Source organism: Cervus canadensis, chromosome 5 (genome assembly GCF_019320065.1).
Source record: "Cervus canadensis isolate Bull #8, Minnesota chromosome 5, ASM1932006v1, whole genome shotgun sequence".
Taxonomy (NCBI): Eukaryota; Metazoa; Chordata; class Mammalia; order Artiodactyla; family Cervidae; genus Cervus; species Cervus canadensis.
Genome location: NC_057390.1, coordinates 9,971,983 through 9,993,215, shown reverse-complemented (window position 1 = coordinate 9,993,215; position 21,233 = coordinate 9,971,983). Strand labels below are relative to the sequence as shown.

The window sequence follows — 21,233 nt, the reverse complement described above, 5'->3', positions numbered from 1 at the left end:
AGTGATAAAGTATGAAGTGAGTGAAGTGAGGGATGTGAAGTCGCTCAGTCGTGTCTGACTCTTTGCGACCCCATGGACTGCAGCCCACCAGGCTCCCCTGTCCATGGGATTTTCCAGGCAAGAGTACTGGAGTGGGTTGCCATTGCCTTCTCCAAGGGAATCCTTAGAACAATCAATTATCTGGATGTGTTTGAATATTTTGAGAGGATACCAAGTTTCTATCAAGAATAAAGAGTTGTAGAAAGGAAAAGCAATCATGGTACTTTATGTAAGTCAGTATATATACAATCATAATAAATAAAAATAAGTGTTAATTTTACCAAAAATTATAAGCAGAGTTGGTTTTCCACTAATGTGTACTGGTAGCTCCTATAGGTTTGTGATTTTTTGAAAGTTGATATTTTCCTCCTCAGGCATAGCTGAGGAGTAAAGAGAAGCTGAGTAACAAATCTTCTTTCCCACAAAGAATGCCTCCAGCCACAAAAGGGAAAGGTCATGTGACCAAGGTTGGCCAATTAAATGCTTCCAAGTACCCAGTCACAGATATTGATTCAGAGATGACTCCATGCTCAAATTTGGGCCAATCAGAATTCTTCCCAGGACATTTCCACTTGAGCCATCCAAAAACACTGCCTTGTTCTGGCTCTGCCAATGTGAAGCTGATGAACTTGGGGGCTAATCCCACCTAACCTGTGGAGGAATACTTCAAAGGAAAGTAGAGAAACAATCCTGATAACACTATAACTCCCCTGTTTTTGTTGCTGCTGCTGTTGTTGTTGTTGACTATCATGTCCGACTCTTTGAGACCCCAAGGACTGCAGCATACCAGGCTTCCCTGTCCTTCAGCATCTCCCAGAGCTTGGTCATACTCATGTCCATTGAGTCAGTGATGCCATCCAACCATCTCATCCTCTGTCATCCCCTTCTCCTGCCTTTAATTATCAGGGACTTTTCTAATGAAAAGGCTCTTCGCATCAGGTGGCCAAAGTATGGGAGCTTCAGCTTTATCATCAGTCCTCTAATAAATATTCAGGATTGCTTTCCTTTAGGTTGACTGGTTTGATCTTGCAGTCCAAGGAACTCTCTCAAGAGTCTTCTCCAACACCACAGCTCAAAAGCATCAATTTTTCAGCATCCAGCCTTCTTTATGGTCCAACTCACACATCCATACATGACTGTTGGAAAAACCATAACTTTGACCAGTCTGACCTTTGTCAGCAAAATAATGTCTCTGCTTTTTAATATGCTGTGTAGGTTTATCATAGCTTTTCTTCCAAGGAGCAATCATCTTTTAATTTCGTGGCTGCAGGCACCATCTGCAGTGATTTTGGAGCCCAAGAAAATAAAGTCTGTCACTGTTTCCATTGTTTCCCCATCTATTTGCCAGGAAGTGATGGGACTGCATACCATGATCTTCATTTTGTGAATATTGAGTTTTAAGCCTACTTTTTCACTATCCTTTTTCACCTTCATCAAGAGGCTCTTTAGTTCTTCTTTGCTTTCTGCTGTGAGGGTGGTGTCATCTGTGTATCTGAGGTTATCAATATTTCTCCCAGCCATCTTGACTCCAGCTTGTGCTTCATCCAGCCTGGGATTTTGCATGATGTATTCTGCATATAAGTTAAATAAGTAGGGTGACAATATACAGCCTTGATGTACTCCTTTCCCGATTTTGCTGTTTTTCACTGTCAAGATGGCAGAGTAAAAGGATATGCATTCATCCTCTCCAGTAAGAACACCAAAATTGCAACTAGCTGCTGAAAACCATCAACATGAGAATGCTGAACCCCACCAAAAAAAGACGCCCCATGTCCAAGGGCAAAGGAGAAGCCACAACAAGACTGTAGGAGGGGTGCAATTGCATTTAAAATCAAATCTCAGATCCACCAGAGACACTTGGAGGGCACAAACAAAACCTTGTGTGCACCAGGACCGAGTGAAAGGAACAGTGACCCTCACAAGAGATTAAGCCAGACCTGCCTTTGAGTGTTTGAGTGTCTCCTCTGGAGGCATGGGTCAGCAGTGATCTGCCACAGGGACAGGGGCTCTGACTGCAGCAGACCTGGGAGACGAGGTGTGTGGCATAAGTCCTCTTGGAGGAGATCGCCATTAGCACCGCCATAGAGCTGCCAAGCAGATGACCCACAAACTGGAGAACAATTATAGCAAAGAATTTCTCACACTGTTGCAAAAGTTCTAGGGCCTACAACAGATTTGCCAACATGCGGATCCGGTAAAAGGACTGAGAACCCCCAGGGAAACAGACTCTTGGAGGGCACAATGAAACCTTGTGTGCACCAGGACCCAGGAGCAGTAACCCCACAAGAGACTGAGCCAGACTTGCCTGTGAGTGTCCAGGAGTCTCTGGCGGAGGTGTGCGTTGACAGTGGCCTGCCACAGTTTCAGGGGTACTGACTACAACAGCCTTAGGAGCTGTGTGCAGGCATAAGTCCTTTTGAAGGAGGTTGCCATTACCCCACCTTAGCGTGACCTCAGGCCAAACTACAGGGAGGGAATACAGCCCCACCCATCAGCAGAATATTAGACTGAAGATTTACTGAGCATGGCTCTGCCCACCAGAGCAAGACCCAGTTTTACCCACAGCCTCTTCCTCCCACCTACCCACTTCCTCCCACCAGGAAGTTTCCACAAGCCTCTTATCCTCATCCATCAGAGGGCAGACAGAATGAAAGCCATAATCACAGAAAACTAACCAAACTGATCACATGGATCACAACCTTGTCTAACTCAATGAAACTATGAGCCATGATGTGTAGGGCCACAAAAGACGGATAGGTCATGGTGGAGAGATCTGACAAAACATGGTCCACTGGAGAAGAGATTGGCAGACCATTTCAGCATTTTTGCCTTGAGAATCCCATGAACAGTATGAAAAGGCAAAAAGATATGATACTTGTCAGGGAACATTTAATTTTAAGGAATCCTATATGTTGTTTTCTGTTTCTCAAGGGCCTTCTGTTCCTTATCAGTTCCTGGAAAATAGGAATGAGCAGAGCTGCACACAGTTCTCAGGACAGGTCATGAGGCAGAACACATACATGAATTCCTTTCAGTAACCTTTTTACTTTTCTATAAAACTACTTAGTCATGTTCTTATTTCCAATAGATGAATTGTCTTCTGGCCCTGTGACTATTGTTATTCCCTTAGTTACTGTTGTTAAACACCTGGTTTTGGTGTTTTTTACTCAACTTAATTTTTCTGCCTAAAGCTTCCTTGTATAACAATATATAAGCACACGCTGCCCTGAATAAAGTACCCTTGTTCCACTAGAGACTTGGGTCCCCCGTGTCCTTCTTTTCTTTGCCTTCTTTTCGTTGACTCCTGTCCTCAGGTTCTGGTCTATCAAGACCATAACAAGTGGCTCCCGAAACAGGGGCCTGGAGTATCCCCTTGGCAAGCAGACAGAGTGACTGTGGACCTACTGAGGTCGGTAAGTGCGGGGTTATGGGACAAACAGCTGGAAAGCCCCACCACTTTTCTACTTTGCTTCATTATTTAAAATTCAAGGACTTTCAGTGTTGCCTCAGTGATTAGAGGCTTGTCTCCAAACGGTAGTTGAACATAATCCCTGGTTCCCTGATGAAAGCAATTTTGATTTAAAGATTTGGAACCAGGTTAGAGAGAATGTTAAATGAGCTGCAAGATGGGGAAAAAATATTACAATAGGTTTCTGGCCCTTATGGGCCCTCATTAAAGCCATGATTTTACCTTTTCAAAAAAATTCTAGCCCCCCTGATATTCAACAACAGGCAAAACACTTGTTACATGAATATGAATTAGATGATGAAACTTTACAAAAGGCCCAATTAGAACAACATAAAATATTTCAGAATTTTCCCCAACTGCTCCGGTTGCCCCAAGTGCTCCTCCTCCTCTTACTATGGGCACCAAACTGAAAGTCCTCTCAACTCAAGGACAAAATGACTCTAACAATGACGCTTCTGAGGCTCTTTTTGACACTAAAGCTAACAATACTTTTTTAAATGACAGTGATAGATAAGCCTTTAACACACACTCACATTTGTAAGAAAAAATTTTTCTACTCATTCTCCTTCACGACAAAAGCTTTATGGGTTACTAGACTGAGACATGGAAAATGAGTTCTTTCTAGCCTTTACCACGTCACACCTGCCATTAGCTGAACAAAACCTTGCCAAATATAAACTCCAAGTAATTGAGCCACCCAATTCTGACAAAGATGGTCCATATTTTGAGCGCAACCTATGGATGTGGGTAAACCCCAACATTGTATTCCTCCCTGGAAAGTTAGAAGTCAATAAAACCTGAAGACAGTTACACTAAAATATTTCAAGGAGGAAAGTAATGCTCAAAATTATCCAAGCCAAGCTTCAGCAATACGTGAACCATGAACTTCCAGATGTTCAAGCTGGTTTTAGGAAAGGCAGAGGAATCAGAGATCAAATTGTCAACATCCACTGGATCATCAAAAAAGCAAGAGAGTTCCAGAAAAACATCTATTTCTGCTTTATTGACTATGCCAAAGCCTTTGACTGTGTGGATCACAACAAACTGTGGAAAATTCTGAAAGAGATGGGAATACCAGACCACCTGACCTGCATCTTGAGAAACCTATATGCAGGTCAGGAAGCAACAGTTAGAACTGGACATGGAACAACAGACTGGTTCCAAATAGGAAAAGGAGTACGTCAAGGCTGTATATTGTCACCCTGCTTATTTAACTTATATGCAGAGTACATCATGAGAAACGCTGGGCTGGAAGAAGCACAAGTTGGAATCAAGATTGCCAGGAGAAATATAAGTATCCTCAGACAAGCAGATGACACCACCCTTATGGCATAAACTGAAGAGGAACTAAAAAGCCTCTTGATGAAAGTGAGAGAGGAGAGTGAAAAAGTTGGCTTAAAGCTCAACATTCAGAAAACTAAGATCATGGCATCGGGTCCCATTACTTCATGGGAAATAGATGGGGAAACAATGGAAACAGTGTCAGACTTTATTTTTCTGGGCTCCAAAATCACTGCAGATGGTGATTGCAGCCATGAAATTAAAAGACGCTTACTCCTTGGAAGGAAAGTTATGACCAACCTAGAAAGCATATTAAAAAGCAGAGACATTACTTTGCCAACAAAGGTCCATCTAATCAAGGCTATGGTTTTTCCAGTGGTCATGTATGGATGTGAGAGTTGGACTGTGAAGAAAGCTGAGTGCCGAAAAAAATGATGCTTATGAACTGTGGTGTTGGAGAAGACTCTTGAGAATCCCTTGGACTGCAAGGAGATCCAACCATCCATCCTAATGAAGATCAGTCCTGGGTGTTCATTGGAAGGACTGATGCTGAAGCTGAAACTCCAGTACTTTGGCCACCTCAGGCGAAGAGTTGACTCATTGGAAAAGACTCTGATGCTGGGAGGGATTGGGGGCAGGAGGAGAAGGGGACGACAGAGGATGAGATGGCTGGATGGCATCACCAACTCGATGGACATGAGTTTGAGTAAACTCTGGGAGTTGGTGATGGACAGGGAGGCCTGGTGTGCTGCAATTCATGGGGTCGCAAAGAGTCGGACACGACTGAGCAACTGAGCTGAGCTGAACTGAATGAAGTGTATGCTGATTTTTTAGCTAGATTGAAAGTTGCTATTTCCCATATTGTTATTGGAGAAAAAGCCAAAAGGCAGCTAGAAAAACTGCTTGCTTATGAGAATGCAAATCAAGAATGTCAAAGAGCTATCGCTCCAATCCGTGAGACTGGGACTATTATTGATTATCTGAAGGCTTGTCGCAATTTAAGATTGGAAACTCAAAAAATGCAAATGCTAGCTGAAACAATGGCCACTGCCTTTAAAAAGGAGAAAGAAAGATGTTTTACATATGGAGATAAGACACATTTTTAAAAAAATGATTGTCCTAAAAAACACACAGAAAAAATTAAAACTCTGAAAAAACCTCCAGGAATTTGCCCTCGTTGCTGTAAGGGGATACACTGGGCCAGGGAATGTCAGTCTAAATATGATGTTGAAGGAAAGCTTATTTCGAAAAACTCCAAGCTAGGGACTCCCCAGGTCCCCATCAACAAAAACCAGGGACAAACTCCATCTTTTCTCTCAAACCTTCAACATCCAGCAGTGCTGCCATCAATATACCAGCCTTAATGATTTTCTCCTTTTTCCTCAAGCAGTCCCTTCTAAAATACCTACCGGACTTTTTGGACCCCAACCCCAACAAAACTTCGGTCTTTTACTTGGCCGATCTAGTCTGACTTTTAAAGAAATTACTGTTCACCTACAGTATTTGATTCAGATTATAAGGGAGAAATTCAAATTTATAAAGTCATCTCAAATATTATGGCAATAATATTTGACGAGCCTATTTGGACAAAACAATGGCCCCTTACAAAAGAGAGACTAAAGGCTGCTAAGAAACTTATCGATACACAATTAAAACATATTGAGAAATCTTGTTCCCCTTAAAATTCTCCCATTTTTGTAAAACAAAATCTAACAAATGGCGTCTCTTAACAGACCTTCAAAAAGTTAATGCATCTATAAAACCTATGGATACATTACAACCAAAAATTCCATCACCTACCACTATTCCTCAAAGCTGGCTTATTATTATTATAGATTTACAGGATTGCTTTTTTACTATACCTTTACACCCTCTAGACTGAGAAAGATTTGCCTTCTCTCTTCCTTTTCCTAATCATATCAGGCCTCATAAGTGATATCAATGGACTGTATTGCCTCAAGGAATGATGAATTCTCCCACCATGTGTCAATATTATGTAGCCAAAGCCCTTGAACCTGTGAGAAAACGATTTCCTGACTTTCTTATTATTCATTATATAGATGATATATTGTTTTCAGCTCCATCTATTTTAGAGACTCAACAGATATTTGACATAACTCACCAATGCTTAAAACAATCTAGATTAATTATTGCTCCTAAAAAAATCCAAACCTCTACACCTTACCATTACTTAAGATCTGTTGTTAATAGACAACATATTACTCCCCAACTACTGGATTAGACCCTCTTTGGACATTACAAATTATCAACTGACTAATTTATTTAATACTTTGAAAGAAGATCCTGATTTAAATAGCCCTTATTCATTTTCACAAGAGACACAAAAAGAACTCTGTTTAATAGAAAATAAATTACAAAAACAATTTCTTACTCATATTAGACTTAAATTGCCTTTAGAGTTGTTTATACTCCCCTCTCTCCATTCTCCCACAAGACTTCTTGCCCAACAAGAACACCGATAAAATAGATATATACCCATTTTAGAGAGACAAAGTCACTTACGCCCTATCTTGATTTGATCATTCTAATAATTATTTAATAAGAAAAATAAAACTAAGATTTTTTTTTTAGAAAAATAAAACTAAGATTTTAATTGGCTCTGATCCTCACCAAATTTTTGTTGTTGTTGTTGTTGTTGTTGTCTTTCTGTCTTTTTTTTTTCATTTATTTTTATTAGTTGGAGGCTAATTACTTTACAATATTGTAGTGGTTTTTGTCATACATTGACATGAATCAGCCATGGATTTACATGTATTCCCCATCCCGATCCCCCCTCCCACCTCCCTCTCTACCCGATCCCTCTGGGTCTTCCCAGTGCACCAGACCTGAGCACTTGTCTCATGCACCCAACCTGGGCTTGATCCTCACCAAATTTTATTGCCTATTGATGAAGCTCAATTTAAAAATACATTACAAACTTCTACCAATTTCCAAATAGCCTTCTTAGACTATTTTAGAGAAATTTCATTTCATTACCCCTCTAATAAACTTTGGAATTTCTTCAAAAATACTGAATTTATTATCTCTCACATTGTTACATCACAGTCTATACCTCAAGCTGATGTTTTCTATATAGATGGGACTAAAAACACTAAAGCCTCATTTTGGTCTCTTAAAAAATATAAAGTCTTTTATACTAAATTTCATTCTGCTCAACAAAACAAATTATATGCTCTTATTCAGGTTATTTACCTACATCTTTACCTTATTAATATAATTTCTGACTCCTCATATTCAGTTTTTGTATTAAAAAATATAGAAACTTCTACCATAAATTCTAATCAATCTATTAGTCAACAACTGTTTCTTGAATTACAATCTATTATTAGGTACCACACTTGCCCCATTTCACACATTGAAACTACAAATAAAAAAATTTAAAAAGGAGGAATACACAGGAACAATTCTATCTTCCCTATCCAGAGCAGACTTTACTAGATTCCAACACAAGATATTCTTTAATCCTTTAACTATTGTTAATACAGTTTTATTTATTTTAAATTTTTTAAAAACTTACCACAAGGAGTTATCTTGACATAAACAGAAAAACGTTTCTAGGAATTGAAAGACACTTCTCTTCCTCTGCCCATTTGGTATCAAGACGGGCTAACTGAACAATGGAAATCTGGGAAATTCATCTTACAGTGAAAAGGGCATGCTTGTATCTCTCCAGATAAATCCAACAAAAATCAGGTGGCTCCCTCTTTGGAAAATCCGCCCCAGGACAGCCTCCGGCGTTCAAAATAAAAAAGAAACAACAAAATTCCCGGGAAGAAAAAATTCCAATACAAACCATGGTGACTCTAAAAATCTCTAAGAAACACCGCGCTCAACGTCATCGACCTTATGACCTCCTTACCTAGGGATAAACAAAACCCTTACTAATCAAGCTAAAAATCTGGTTTTTCAACAGGGAATGCCTCGGAATCCGGAAAATATTTTTGTTGCTATGCTTGCTTTGCTTGCTTTTGCTTCCCTCGCTCAAGCCGAATTAATTAATCATACTTATTGGACCTATATACCTAACCTCCTCTTTTTACTACAGGTATTTTAGACAATAGACTGGTGGAACCCATCCTTATTATAAAAATGTCTCAGAGCAACCGAGAACTAGTGGTTGACTTTCTCTCTTACAAGCTTTCCAAGAAAGGCTACAGCTGGAGTCAGTTTAGTGATATGGAAGAGAACAGAGCTGAAACCCCAGAAGGGACAGAATCAGATATGGAAACCCCCAATGCCATCAATGGCAACCCATCCTGGCACCTGGCAGATAGCCCTGTGGTGAATGGAGCCACTGGCCACAGCAGAAGCTTGGATGCCCGGAAACTGATCCCCATGACAACAGTAGAGCAAGCCCTGAGGGAGGCAAGCAATGAGTTTGAACTGAGATACCAACAGACATTCAGCAACCTGATGTCCCAGCTCCACATCACCCCAGGGACAACATATCAGAGCTTTGAACAAGTAATAAATGAACTCTTCAGGGACAGGGTAAACTGGGGTGGCGTTGTGGCCTTTTTCTCCTTCGATGGGGCACTATGAATGAAAAGCATAGACAAGGAGATGCAAGTATTGGTGAGTCAGATCATAGCTTGGTTGGCCACTTACCTAAATAACCACTTAGAGCCTTGGATCCAGGAGAATGGCAACTGGGACACTTTTGTGGAACTCTATGAAAACAATACAGCAACCAAGAGCCAAAAGGGCCAAGAGCGCTTCATCCACTGGTCCCTGATGGACATGACTGTGGCTGGTATGGTTCTGCTGGGCTTGTTCTTCAACTCATAGTAACTATTTCTTTCATTATAGTCATTCATATTTTATACAAGCTTATGTTCCTCTTCCTTTTGTTATAGCTACAGAGAACTTACAATTTAATAAGACTCTACATTTTGTGACTTGTATAGATTACAAATTGTATACTTGTCTTAATTCCTCTGTTTCTTTGAAATATGAATCCCTAGAAAGAGGGTCCCATGGCAGGACTTGCCTCCTGACTACTCACTAAATTACTCCAGCTATCTAAACGATTCACTGGATGGTTAATTCTTGGCATTTTGAGATTAATAGCCATTTACACTACTGCCACTGTCACAGGCATCGCTTTACAAACCTCAATTAAAACACAAAACTTTATTCAAAATTGAATCAAAGATGCTCATACTATGTGGGCCACTCAGGCTCAGATAGATGAGGAAATTCAAGATGAAATATAGGAACTAAAAACAGCCATCAAATGGGTCAGAGATCAATTAATAGATTTACAAAAACAAGTAATATTAAAATGTGATTGGAATTCTACTCAATTTTGTATCACCCCTGTTCAGTTCAACTACAGTGCCTACAACTGGGAACAAATTAAATTTCATTTGCAAGACATACATGATAATGCTTCCCTAAATGCACAATTATTACAAAAAGACATCTTTGAAACCTTGTCTAAAAGTCTGCCCTCTTCCAATAATTTGAAAACTTTAGCTGAACAGCTAGCTGATCAATTATCTGGGCTAGACTCTCGAAGATAGTTCCAAAGTATTACTCATAGTATTCGGTCTGGTGCTGTAACATTGGTAATTGTCCTGGTAATTATATTTGTTGTATACTGATGCCTTTCAACAAGAATTGTTCAAACTAAACAAACTCAATTTGTCAGGGCCTTTTTAACAAAAATAATAAAAAAGAAGGAATTGTCAGGGAACGTTTAATTTTAAGGAATCCTATATGTTGTTTTCTGTTTCTCAAGGGCCTTCGGTTCCTTATCAGTTCCTGGAAAACAGGAATGAGCAGAGCTGCACACAGTTCTCAGGACTGAGGTCATGAGGTGGAAGGCATACATGGATTCCTTTCAGTAGCCTTTTTACTTTTCTATAAAACTACTTAGTCATGTTCCTATTTCCAATAGATGAATTGTCTTCTGGCCCTGTGACTATTGTTATTCCCTCAGTTACTGTTGTTAAGCATCTGGTTTTGGTGTTTTTTACTCAACTTAATTTTTCTGCCTAAAGTTTCCTTGTATAACAATATATAAGCACATGCTGCCATGAATAAAGTACCCTTGTTCCGCTAGAGACTTGGGTCCCCCGTGTCCTTCTTTTCTTTGCCTTCTTTTTATCGACTCCTGTCCCCAGGTTCTGGTCTGTCAAGAAGACCATAACAGATACTGAAAGATGAACTCCCCAGGTAGGCAGGTGCCTCATATGCTACTGGGGAAGAGGAGAGAAATAACTCCAACAAGAATGAAGAGGCTGAGTCAAAGCAAAAACAATGCCTAGTTGTGGATGTGACTGGTGATGGAAGTAAAGTCCAATGCTGTAAACAACAATACTGCATAGGAACCTGGCATATTAGGTTCATGAATCAAGGTAAATTGAAAGTGGTCAAACAGGAGATGGAAAGAGTGAATGAACATCAACATTTTAGAAATCAGTGAACTAAAATGGCCTGGAATGGGTGAATTTCATTCAGATGACCATTATATCTACTACTGTGGGCAAGAATCACTTAGAAGAAATGGAGTAGCCCTCAGAGTCAACAAAAGAGTCCAAAATGCAATACTTGAATACAGTCTCAAAAACAACAGAATGATCTCTTTTCCAAGGCAAACCATTCAATATCACAATAATCCAAGTCTATGCCCAAACAACTAATGCTGAAGAAGCTGAGCCAGACTGAGCCAAACAGTTCTATGATGACCTAAAAGACCTGCTAGAACTAATACCAAAAAGAGATGTCCTTTTCATCATAGGGGACTAGAATGCAAAAGTAGGAAGTCAAGAGATACCTGGAGTAACTGGCAAGTTTGGCCTTGCAGTACAAAATGAAGCAGGGCAAAGGCTAACAGAGTTTTGCCAAGAGAATGCACTGGTCATAGCAAACACCCTCTTCCAACAACACAAGAGACAACTTGACACATGGACATCACCAGATGTTCAATTAGATTGATTATATTCTTGGCAGCCGAAGAAGGAGAAGCTCTATACAGTCAGCAAAAACAAGACTGGGAGTTGACAGTGGCTCAGATCATGAACTCCTTATTGCCAAATTTGGAGTTAAATTGAAGAAAGTAGGGAAAACCACTAGGCCATTCAGGTATAACCTAAATCAAATCCCTTACCATTTTACAGTGGAAGTGACAAATAGATTCAAGGGATTAGATCTGATAGACAGTGCCTGAAGAACTATGGATGGAGGTTAATGACTTTGTACAGGAGGTGGTGGTCAAAACCATCCCCAAGAAAAAGAAATGTAAAAGGCAACTCCCTAAGTTGTAGAACTATAACTACCTAAGTCAGTTAGTTCTGAACTGGCCTTCTCCGTTGTGTTGAGCCGATAAATTCCCTTTATTTTTTCTCATGTTTGAGCTGGCTTTCGGACACAGTCAACAGTTCCTGAATAAGACAAATGAAGTAAGAATTTTCCAACATGTTTTTAAAAATATGGTTTTCACATTTCAAGGTCTATGGATTTTCAGATTAGAAACCAAGCAAAAATGAAATCAAAAGGACAATACAGATGCAAATAGAAGTGAAAACTCTCTGGAGCCACAGAAGTATGGAGCTATAATGTAGCTTAGATTCAGGTAGATGACTACCTTCCAGCTTTGCACTAGCTGAGACCATTCCCTTCTCACCTCTTCTGTGCTGGGTCCTGCTTCCTCACAGTTTGAGAGAAGCCCCCTTCCAGGAGAATACAGAAGTAAAAGAATCCAAGCTGCCCCAGATCATCTTTAAAGAAAGCCATCCTTTTAAAACAACTCAAGCAGAGTGTTAACCATATGGAAAATGTTTAGATTAACTAGTGCTCTGATTGGCAGCTACATGGCTAATCATAATAGTTCCCAATCATGACCTAAACTTTGAAACAGAAGTTCTATCTCCACCATTTCATATAACACATATTAATTGATTGCTAAATATTTTTGTTTTCATAATCTCATTTAACCCTGACTAAAATTCAGTGAGGTACATAATTTTGATCCTCACATTATAGATTGGAAATGGAGATTCAGAAAATTAAGTAAATTTTCCTGAGTCACAGAGCCAGGCATGGTGGAGCCAAGAATCAAATTGGATTCTCTGATTCTGGGACCCAAGAAAGGAAGAAAGACAGGGAGGGAAAGATGGAGGTGGGGAGGGAAGAAGACAAGCAAAGAAACAAGAGATAGAGGGGGTCTGGAAGAAGCCTTCCACTTCTGAATTCCAGACCCTTTCTTAGGTCCCAACCATAATACTTCCCCATGGCCTTATACCAACCCCCCTTTCTCTTCAATGCTGGGAAAGATTGAAGGCAAAAAGAGAAGGGGACAGCAGAGGCTGAGATGGTTAGATAGTATCACTGACTCAACAGAAGTGAATTTGAGCATTTCTGGGAGACAGTGAAGGACCAGGAGCCCGCCGTGCTATGGGTCTCAAAGAATCAACAATAGAGACTGAAGAACAACAGACTTCAGCTGATTTTAGTTACTTGCATCCAAATAGTATTAACCAGTACAACAATCCACCTCAATATGATGCCGAAGGAATGGTGTGAGAACACAGCAGTCCCAGCACATAGCTAGTGAAAGAACTTGTAACAGCAGTTTTTCCTGTACCAGCCCCTCCACTGCGCAACTATCTTCTCATCCATCCATCTTTAGACTATAGATTGTCTTGGGAGTGAGCATGGTTTTACAGTGAGGAATCAGACCAAATTCTCTTCTGCCCCATGTCACTTAAAGGCCCCAGTCCACTTTACTGCTCCTGCCACTAGTGTGCAATCACAACTGGGAAGCCTGAGAATAAAAACCCTACTGATCAAATCAATGCCTTAAGCCTGTAAGGCTAAGGACCAGAGTGCCACACCAGTGAACATCAGGGTCCCTGCCCAACCGCTTTCATGTCCACTGGCGCAAGGAGATGGTGATACAGCCAGTCTTAGGGGCCAACAGTGTGTTTTGACCAACAAAACCCTGGTAATTGAATCAACTGCCATTTAAACACTCCCCTCACCCCACCCCCCCAACTCCTACCTCCCAACCCCCAACCCCACCCCCACCTCCCTTCCACAAGGACGCATCAGTTCAGTCCAACAAATCTACTTTGTTTCAGATATTTGCATTAGACACTGCAAACAAACAGAACTAGTTTATTAGGGAAGAAGGGCAAAATGTGATAATAAATCCTTGAAGTTAGACATTCATGTTTCCGGAAGAAAAAAAAAAGCCAACTATAAAAAAGGGTTGTGCCACTTTCATCAAAAGTCAACCTTAAAAAAAAAAAAAAAGATCAGTCTTTCAGGAGCTTTTCCTCCTACCCCATATTTTAAGCCATTTGACCTTATATCTAAGAACATGGGACTTGCCCAACATGGGATCCAGTGAACCCCTCTGATAACCTGAAGTATTTAAGAAAAGGACCTCTCCAAGGGCTCATCAGGGTTTCTTTTGTGATTGAATTGACAAGAATGACATGGGGTCGTACTGGACTTTTTAAAAAAAAGCTAAGCTAGAAGCCAGAGAAAGGCCATCTTCATAATCGATAGGTTATCAATTGCCTCTGGGCTTAGCAGACCCCAACTGTGCATATCCCAGGAGAGGAAAGAAAAACAAGGAACAAAATATCCATAAGCAAACTTCCAGTAACCTAACCAGGTTTATCCAAAACCTAACAACAGAAATGTCTAATATAAGTAGACCAGCCATTATTCAGTTTCTATCCCAAGATGTTACGTTAAAAGATGCAATCTATTTTCCCATAGTTTTCTGGGGAAGAAGCAAGTCTCAGGGCTTTTGCTTACTTCATAAACATTTCAGTCAGTCTTGTAACTTTGGCAAAGACAATAGAAAGTTATTTTCCTGGAAGAAAAAGTCTCGGTTTCACCACATGAGAACAAAAAAGAACTCACCAGTGTGTCAGAAAGAATGAGTCCTCTGTCATTTCTGTTCATTTGGTGTGAGGTTTTGTGCCCCAAACCAATGAACTCAAGGCACCAAGATGACATGCACTATGATTTTTTTAAGAAAAAGCAAATATTCAGTGCTCATTTGGAGGATTTACTCAGCTCTCATCTTTTTCTTCTCAGTATGTGCAAAGCTAACTCTTAAATACTCTGTGGTCATACTATAAGCATGTTTCCCCTTATCTGCGTAGCTTTGTCTACTATCTAAAGCTCCACGCTGCAAACTTACCTTCAAGCACTTAGCACTGGAAACCACAATCCAAATTTCAGGGAGGCCAGAGTTACTTGTTCTGTTGCTGTTGGGTGGTGAGAAGGACGCTCTGTGATTTCCAGGCTGAACAGTATTTGGGGCATTGGAGATTGACTTGTAGGGCTCAGTGGTGGCCAGCCATGTGACCAGGGTGGGGGAAGGGACACTCCTGCAGGCTTCTGATGCCTGGTTGGCTGACAGACCAGGGTAGTGCAGGGTCTGAACAGAGTGCCCAGAATCATAGGCAGACATCTTCACTCTAAGTTTCTTCTTAGATTTTAACTTGGTGGTTTTACATGGCAGTGTTGTTTCAGCCTGGATTTTGAAATGCTGGTTTATCTCTCTGCATAATTTCTATCCTTTTGTGTTCCGTCTTAGCGGTAGAGGTCTAAAGGACCTCAGAGATGACCCAGTTCTGCCCCACAGTCTCCCACTTTATAGGCAGGTAGTAGCACATCCAGGATCCTGCAGAGGCCTGTGTCTGGAATGCATACTGGAGTGAGCAAAACTGGCTGGCACCAATATTACAGCTCACTTGAATATATTCAACTGTTGGGCCATTAGAGCTTTGAGGACTGTTGCGATGCAATAAAATGGATCTTATCACACTGCAGGTACCTAAATCTGCAGCTATTAGATTAGGGATTAAAAATTATAGCAATTTGTACTTGTGGTCAGTGAGTTTTTGTATAGACATGTGTACTTATGTTTATGTATCTGTACCACAATTTTCATAAAATATTCCAAGGTGGGGCTTCTCTGGCAGTCCAGTGGTTAGAATCTGCCTGCCAGTGCAGGGGACACATGTTCCACCTCTGGTCTGGGAACCTCCCACATGCTGTGGGGCAACTAAGCCTAAGTACCACAACTACTGAGCTTGCGCTCTAATGCTGTGAGCTGGAACTACTGAGTCCATGTGCCAACTACTGAAGCCCACACACTTCAGAGCCCGTGCTTAGCCACAAGAGAAGCCACCGCAAGGAGAAGCCCAAGCACCACAACTAGAGAGTAGTCTCTGCTTGCCACAGCTAGAGAAAACCCATGCAAAATTACTTTCTGCCATGAGGGTGGTGTCGTCTGCATAGCTGACTTCTTGTGATTACAAGTATGATATGGCAAAGTATTGACATTAGGAATCTGGAAAACCTTATTCTGTCCCCAGAGCTGTGTTACCTTGAGATAACCCTTCACCTCTCTGGTTTCAGTCTTTTTGAAGAAGAATTAGTACTTAATAAATGGTAGCTTGTTACGGGGAACTCGTCTCTCCCCATCCAATTATTTTATTCTTCCCTACAAAGTAGGAACATCTGTCTTTTCTGTATCTTTGAGAAAAGTGCTCTCCACTCACCTCTCTACCTTTTACTCACTTGACTATGTAGATCACAACAAACTGTGGAAAATTCTTAAAGAAATGGGAATACCAGACCACCTTATCTGCCTCCTGAGAAACCTGTTTGCAGGTTAAGAAGCAACAGCTAGATCCAGAAGTGAAACAACAGACTTCTTCAAAATTGAGAAAATAGTATATCAAGGCTGTATATTGTCACCCTGCTTATTTAACTTATATGCAGAGTACATTATGTGAAATGCCAGGCTGGATGAATCACAAGCTGGAATCAAGACTGTTGGGAGAAATATCAATAACCTCAGATATGCAAATGACACCACCCTTATGGCAGAAAGTGAAGAAGAACTAAAGAGCCTCTTGATGAAAGTGAAAGATGAGAGTGAAAAACCTGGCTTAAAACTCAACATTCAGAAAACTAAGATCATGGCTTCTGGTTCCATCACATCATGGCAAATAGATGGGAAAACAGTGGAAACAGTGGCTGACTTTATTTTTGGGTGCTCCAAAATCACTGCAGACAGTGACTGCAGCCACAAAATTAAAAGACACTTGCTCCTTGGAAGAAAAGCTTTGACAAACTTAGATAGCATATTAAAAAGCAGAGACATTACTTTGTCAACAAAGGTCCATCTAGTCAAGGCTATGGTTTTTCCAGTGGTCATGTATGGATGTGAGAGTTGGACTATAAAGAGAGCTGAGCGCCAAAGAATTGATGCTTATGAACTGTGGTGTTGGAGAAGACTCTTCAGAGTCCCTTGGACTGCAAGGAGATCCAACCAGTCCATCCTAAAAGAAATTGCCGGGAGCCGGCACATGAGATCCCACCCATGACAAGGTCATGAGGGAGAAAACCTGACAGGCAAGACAGATCAGGTTTTCAGGGGTTTCAAAAAGGCCAGCTCACGAGATCCCACCCATGACAAGGTCACGAGGAGAAAGCCTGACAGGCGAGGCAGATCAGGTTTTCAGGGATTTTGAAAAGCTGCCCCCGGTGCTCACCTTAAAGATGATATCTTTCTGATGCCTGCCTCAATAGACTACTCCCTGATTTCTGTGACACAGGCAGAAGGCCTTCCCCGATCTCTTCCCAAATAAGAATCAATTTAGAACTTTAATCAGTAAGTTTCCCAGGTGGTGGTATTTTATGAGATTATCCAGGGTGAAAGGAGTGTTTTAATTTAAACTCCTTTGCTGGTAGTTTGTTAGCCAAATGCATTTATGCCCTTGGTACTAATATGCATGATTGCTTATAATATCCTAATCATAAAATAGCATAAAGAACCTGATTATATAAAAGCCCTAATAGACATAGAGCATTTTTGAGGGGTGAAGGAGTCCTATTAGAAAACATAAGAAAAATTATTCTAAAGGTGGTTATTGGGTTGACGTTTGCTTGCTGTGTTTTGCTTGCTGTGTTTTTGCTTTTAAAGTGCTAAGGTTGTGTTATAGAAACCATTGTTAATATAGTTAAAGATCTAGAGAAATAAGAACTTAGCCCTAGTGTGGTAACAATGAAATGGTTGTTAATTGTCAGCCAGGAGTGCTAGGCAGAAGCTGCCTCACCAAAGTTGCAGAGTCAGTGTAGGGTAAACTTCTTAGATAAACGCAACTGACAACTTCTGCAGAAGGATTAATTTTTGTGTTAACAAGGTTATACTTCTACTCTGTACTGTTGCCCTATGAGACTGCTACCTTTCAGTTAAGGTCACCATAGAAACAGAAAATAGGTTTACATTCACCTGACTTGCATAAAATGTTAATAGGCCCCAAGGCCAGAAGATAATGTACAAGACCCTCATAAACAAAGAAGTATGCAGAAAACACCCTGGTTTCATGAAGAGCAAGCTGATGTAATGTTAAACTATCTCCCCCTTAGAAATGTACTAATTTAGGATATAAAAGCCATGGTAAAAAATAAAGCATCGCCAGACTCTGCCAGACCCTGCAAACACCCCCGTCTGGTCATTCTCTCTCTTTCTCTCTCTCTCCCTCGCAGACTTGGCCCTATCAAGGCTGGTCTCACGTGTCTTCTCTCTCTCTCTCACCGACGCCGCTCATCCTGAGGGTATCCCCTGGATCCTGCCGAGGCTGGACCCTGGCAGGAAATTAACCCTGAATATTCACTGGAAGGACTGATGCTGGAGCTGAAGCTCCAATACTTTTGCCGCCTGATGTGAAGAGCTGACTCATTGGAAAATACCTTGATGCTGGGAAAGATTGAGGGCAAGAGAAGAAGGGGACAACAGAAGATAAGATGTTTAGATGGCAGCACTGACTCAATGGACATGAATTTGAGCAAACTCTGGGAAATAGTGAAGGACAGGGAAGTCTGGAGTGCTGCAATCCATGGGGTCACAAAGAATCGGACATTGTTGATCAACTGAACAACAACAACTTAGTGAATGAGGAATGGCTCATGAGCTTGATGAGTTTGGGGAATAAAATGGGCATGTATCATGGCTCAGATCCTTCTGAGACCTGCCTGCACCAGAGAAGGCTCCTCTCCTCCCTCCTCTCCTCCTCATTTTGCAGTAAGTTTCCCAGGACAGGCTCTTGTCCTGCAGGTACAGTCTTCCAGTGGTGCGAAGATAAGTTTGATTCTTGGGGCACGAGTTAGGAAGCCTGATTGTGGTTGGTCATTCTAAACCAAATTCTCCAATCAACCTTATCCATTATGAAGTTGTTTTAATCTCCAGAGGTTTGACCCCTGTATCTTATTTCTCATTTGATTCCAAGCGTAGAGAGAAAGACTGGGAACAACTATCACTTTCAAATTCTAATGCTGCTGAATTAATAAGAAAGCCTGCAAGGAGTTGATTGGACTAAATAATCTTTAAGTTTCCTTCAAGCTGTAACATCCTGTGTTCCTATGAGTCTGTATCTCTAGAAAAAAACAAAATGTTAACAACTTCCTAATCTCTGACTCTCCTCCTTCCTGCTTCTCAACACAATGAAGACCTCAAGTCTTCACACATTTTCCTCTTTGTCTCCACCAGTCAATCACGACTTCATTTATTCCCTGCTCCCTGGACCCCATGATGAATCCCTTCACTCTTCCCTCAGGGACACCGTTAACCTCTGGCTCCTGCCCTGCCAATCTCTTGTTCTAGATCAGCCCACTATTAGCCTTCTCCTCCAGCACTAAGCTCCTTTTCATTCTAGGGGAAATCCTGTCTTCTGGGGAAGAAAATAAAAGCAGTACCCAGAGTGGTGGGTTGGGGCGGGGGCAGAAGGAGAGTAAGAATGGGAAGAGAGAGGGAGACTCCGTGATGGCCCGTGATGCCTCTGGCCAATTCCATCCCTGTCCTCCCCCATGATTGAGTTCTGTGAGCCAAAAATTGTTAAGAGAAGATGTGGCCAACCCTTTGCTCTCCTCTCCCTTCCATCTGGCCTCTCTCCATGTTACTTCCAAAGAGACTGATTCACCCAACTGGCTTTAAGCTCTGAGATACATGCCTGGACTTGTGGTCCTTCCTCACCAGCAGAGTGGTAACTGCAGAGATCCATTCATCAGCTTAGAGGGGAGGGAAAAGTTGGACCCAATGGTTCTCAGTCAGAGTTATCCAACACCCCCCCTCCCCCCGGAGGGGGGCACATTTTGCAACATCTGAAAATGTTTTTCCTTCTCACACTGGGAGGAGTGTACTTCTGGGCTCTAGTGGGCAGAGGCCAGGGATGCACAAGACACCCTTACATACACACAACAAAGAATTAACTGGCTCCAATTGGCAATGGTGCTGATATCAAGAGCCCCCTCTGGTCTGGGCTCTAGGTGGTCTGTGAAAGTGTTAGTCGCTCAGTCATATCTGACTCTTTACAACTCCAAGGGCTGTAGCCTGCCGGGCTCCTCTATGAAGAGGACCCCTCCTCTGGGTAAGAATACTGGAGTGGGTAGCCATTCCCTTCTCCAGGGGATCTTCCAGACCCAGGGATTAAACCCTAGTCTCTTGCATTGCAGGCAGATTCTTTACCATCTGAGACACCAGGAAAGACTGGTGGTCTGTAATCCAGGCCAAAAGACCATTCCGCATGGACCCATCCCAGTCTGGGCTCTTCAAGGGAGAAGGACAGACAAAGATTCTTAGTAACTTGCAACTTCTGACTTCTGTGCTTCCATTTCCTTTAGAGATCTGGCAGAGAGCGGTGGCTACTCACAGGGACGGATTCCTTTCCATCTCCTGGCCAGATACCATCTGAACACAACCTTGGTTCAACATATGCCAGGGTTTAAACAGATTGACACAGGGTCCTGGCCTGGGGGGCAAAGTATGAGATGAGAACAAGCCTCCTACCCTGGAGAGGCCTACATTCAGGTCCTTGTGTTAATGGGAATAAGGGTGCATTTCAAGGCCCCAGCTGGCCTACCTAGAACTTTTACCCATAAGAAATCCTCCATGGGCAAGACTCACTCCAGCATATATAATATTTGGCTCTCAGATTGTGCCAAGCTTTGGCAGGTGGTAGACTGGCTGCCCCAGATTCTTGTCAACTTCAGCTGCTTTCGAATTGTATCCAGGATCAAGGAGGGAACTGTGATAGTGTCAAGTCTAAGACAAAAAAAAAAAGATGGTAGATATCTTAATGGGAAGCTGAGACACCCAAAGAGACAAGGCCCAGATTAGGCAGTGCTGGGTCTTAGCCTTGCACATCTCCACCTAATCCCTGATCATTGCTGTGGCCTATGGCTAGCAACATCATAGCCCTTAGCTCACTCTCTACCAGCCACACTGCATGTCCTGCTGCTCCTGTTAACACATCAAGCTCATTCCTACTTGGGACCTTTGCATGTACTGTTTCCCTAATCTTCAGCATGGCTTGCTGTCTTGTGTATTCAGCTCTCTGATCAAAAGCCCTCTACCCAAGAGGGGCTTCTATGACAAGCCCATCTA

The 21,233-nt window shown here is 41.7% G+C and overlaps 2 protein-coding genes across 3 annotated transcripts in view; one reads left to right on the top strand and one right to left on the bottom strand.

The window, feature by feature from the left end:
- Positions 1-21,233, bottom strand: part of SLC4A5 (solute carrier family 4 member 5) — a 126,290-nt gene that overhangs the window by 88,038 nt on the left and 17,019 nt on the right. The gene's annotated exons all lie outside the window — the stretch shown is intronic.
- LOC122441342 (bcl-2-like protein 1) lies at positions 8,900-9,598 on the top strand. Its single transcript, XM_043467754.1, has 2 exons — positions 8,900-9,274; positions 9,452-9,598. Exons 1-2 carry the CDS (start codon positions 8,900-8,902, stop codon positions 9,596-9,598), a joined length of 522 nt encoding a protein of 173 aa, XP_043323689.1.

Excerpts from the sequence above, each read along its gene's own strand:
- LOC122441342 (XM_043467754.1), top strand. The coding sequence starts at position 8,900 with ATGTCTCAGAGCAACCGAGAACTAGTGGTTGACTTTCTCTCTTACAAG. Across the intron at positions 9,275-9,451 it reads CATATCAGAGCTTTGAACAA|AATGGCAACTGGGACACTTT; the intron begins GTAATAAATGAA and ends TGGATCCAGGAG.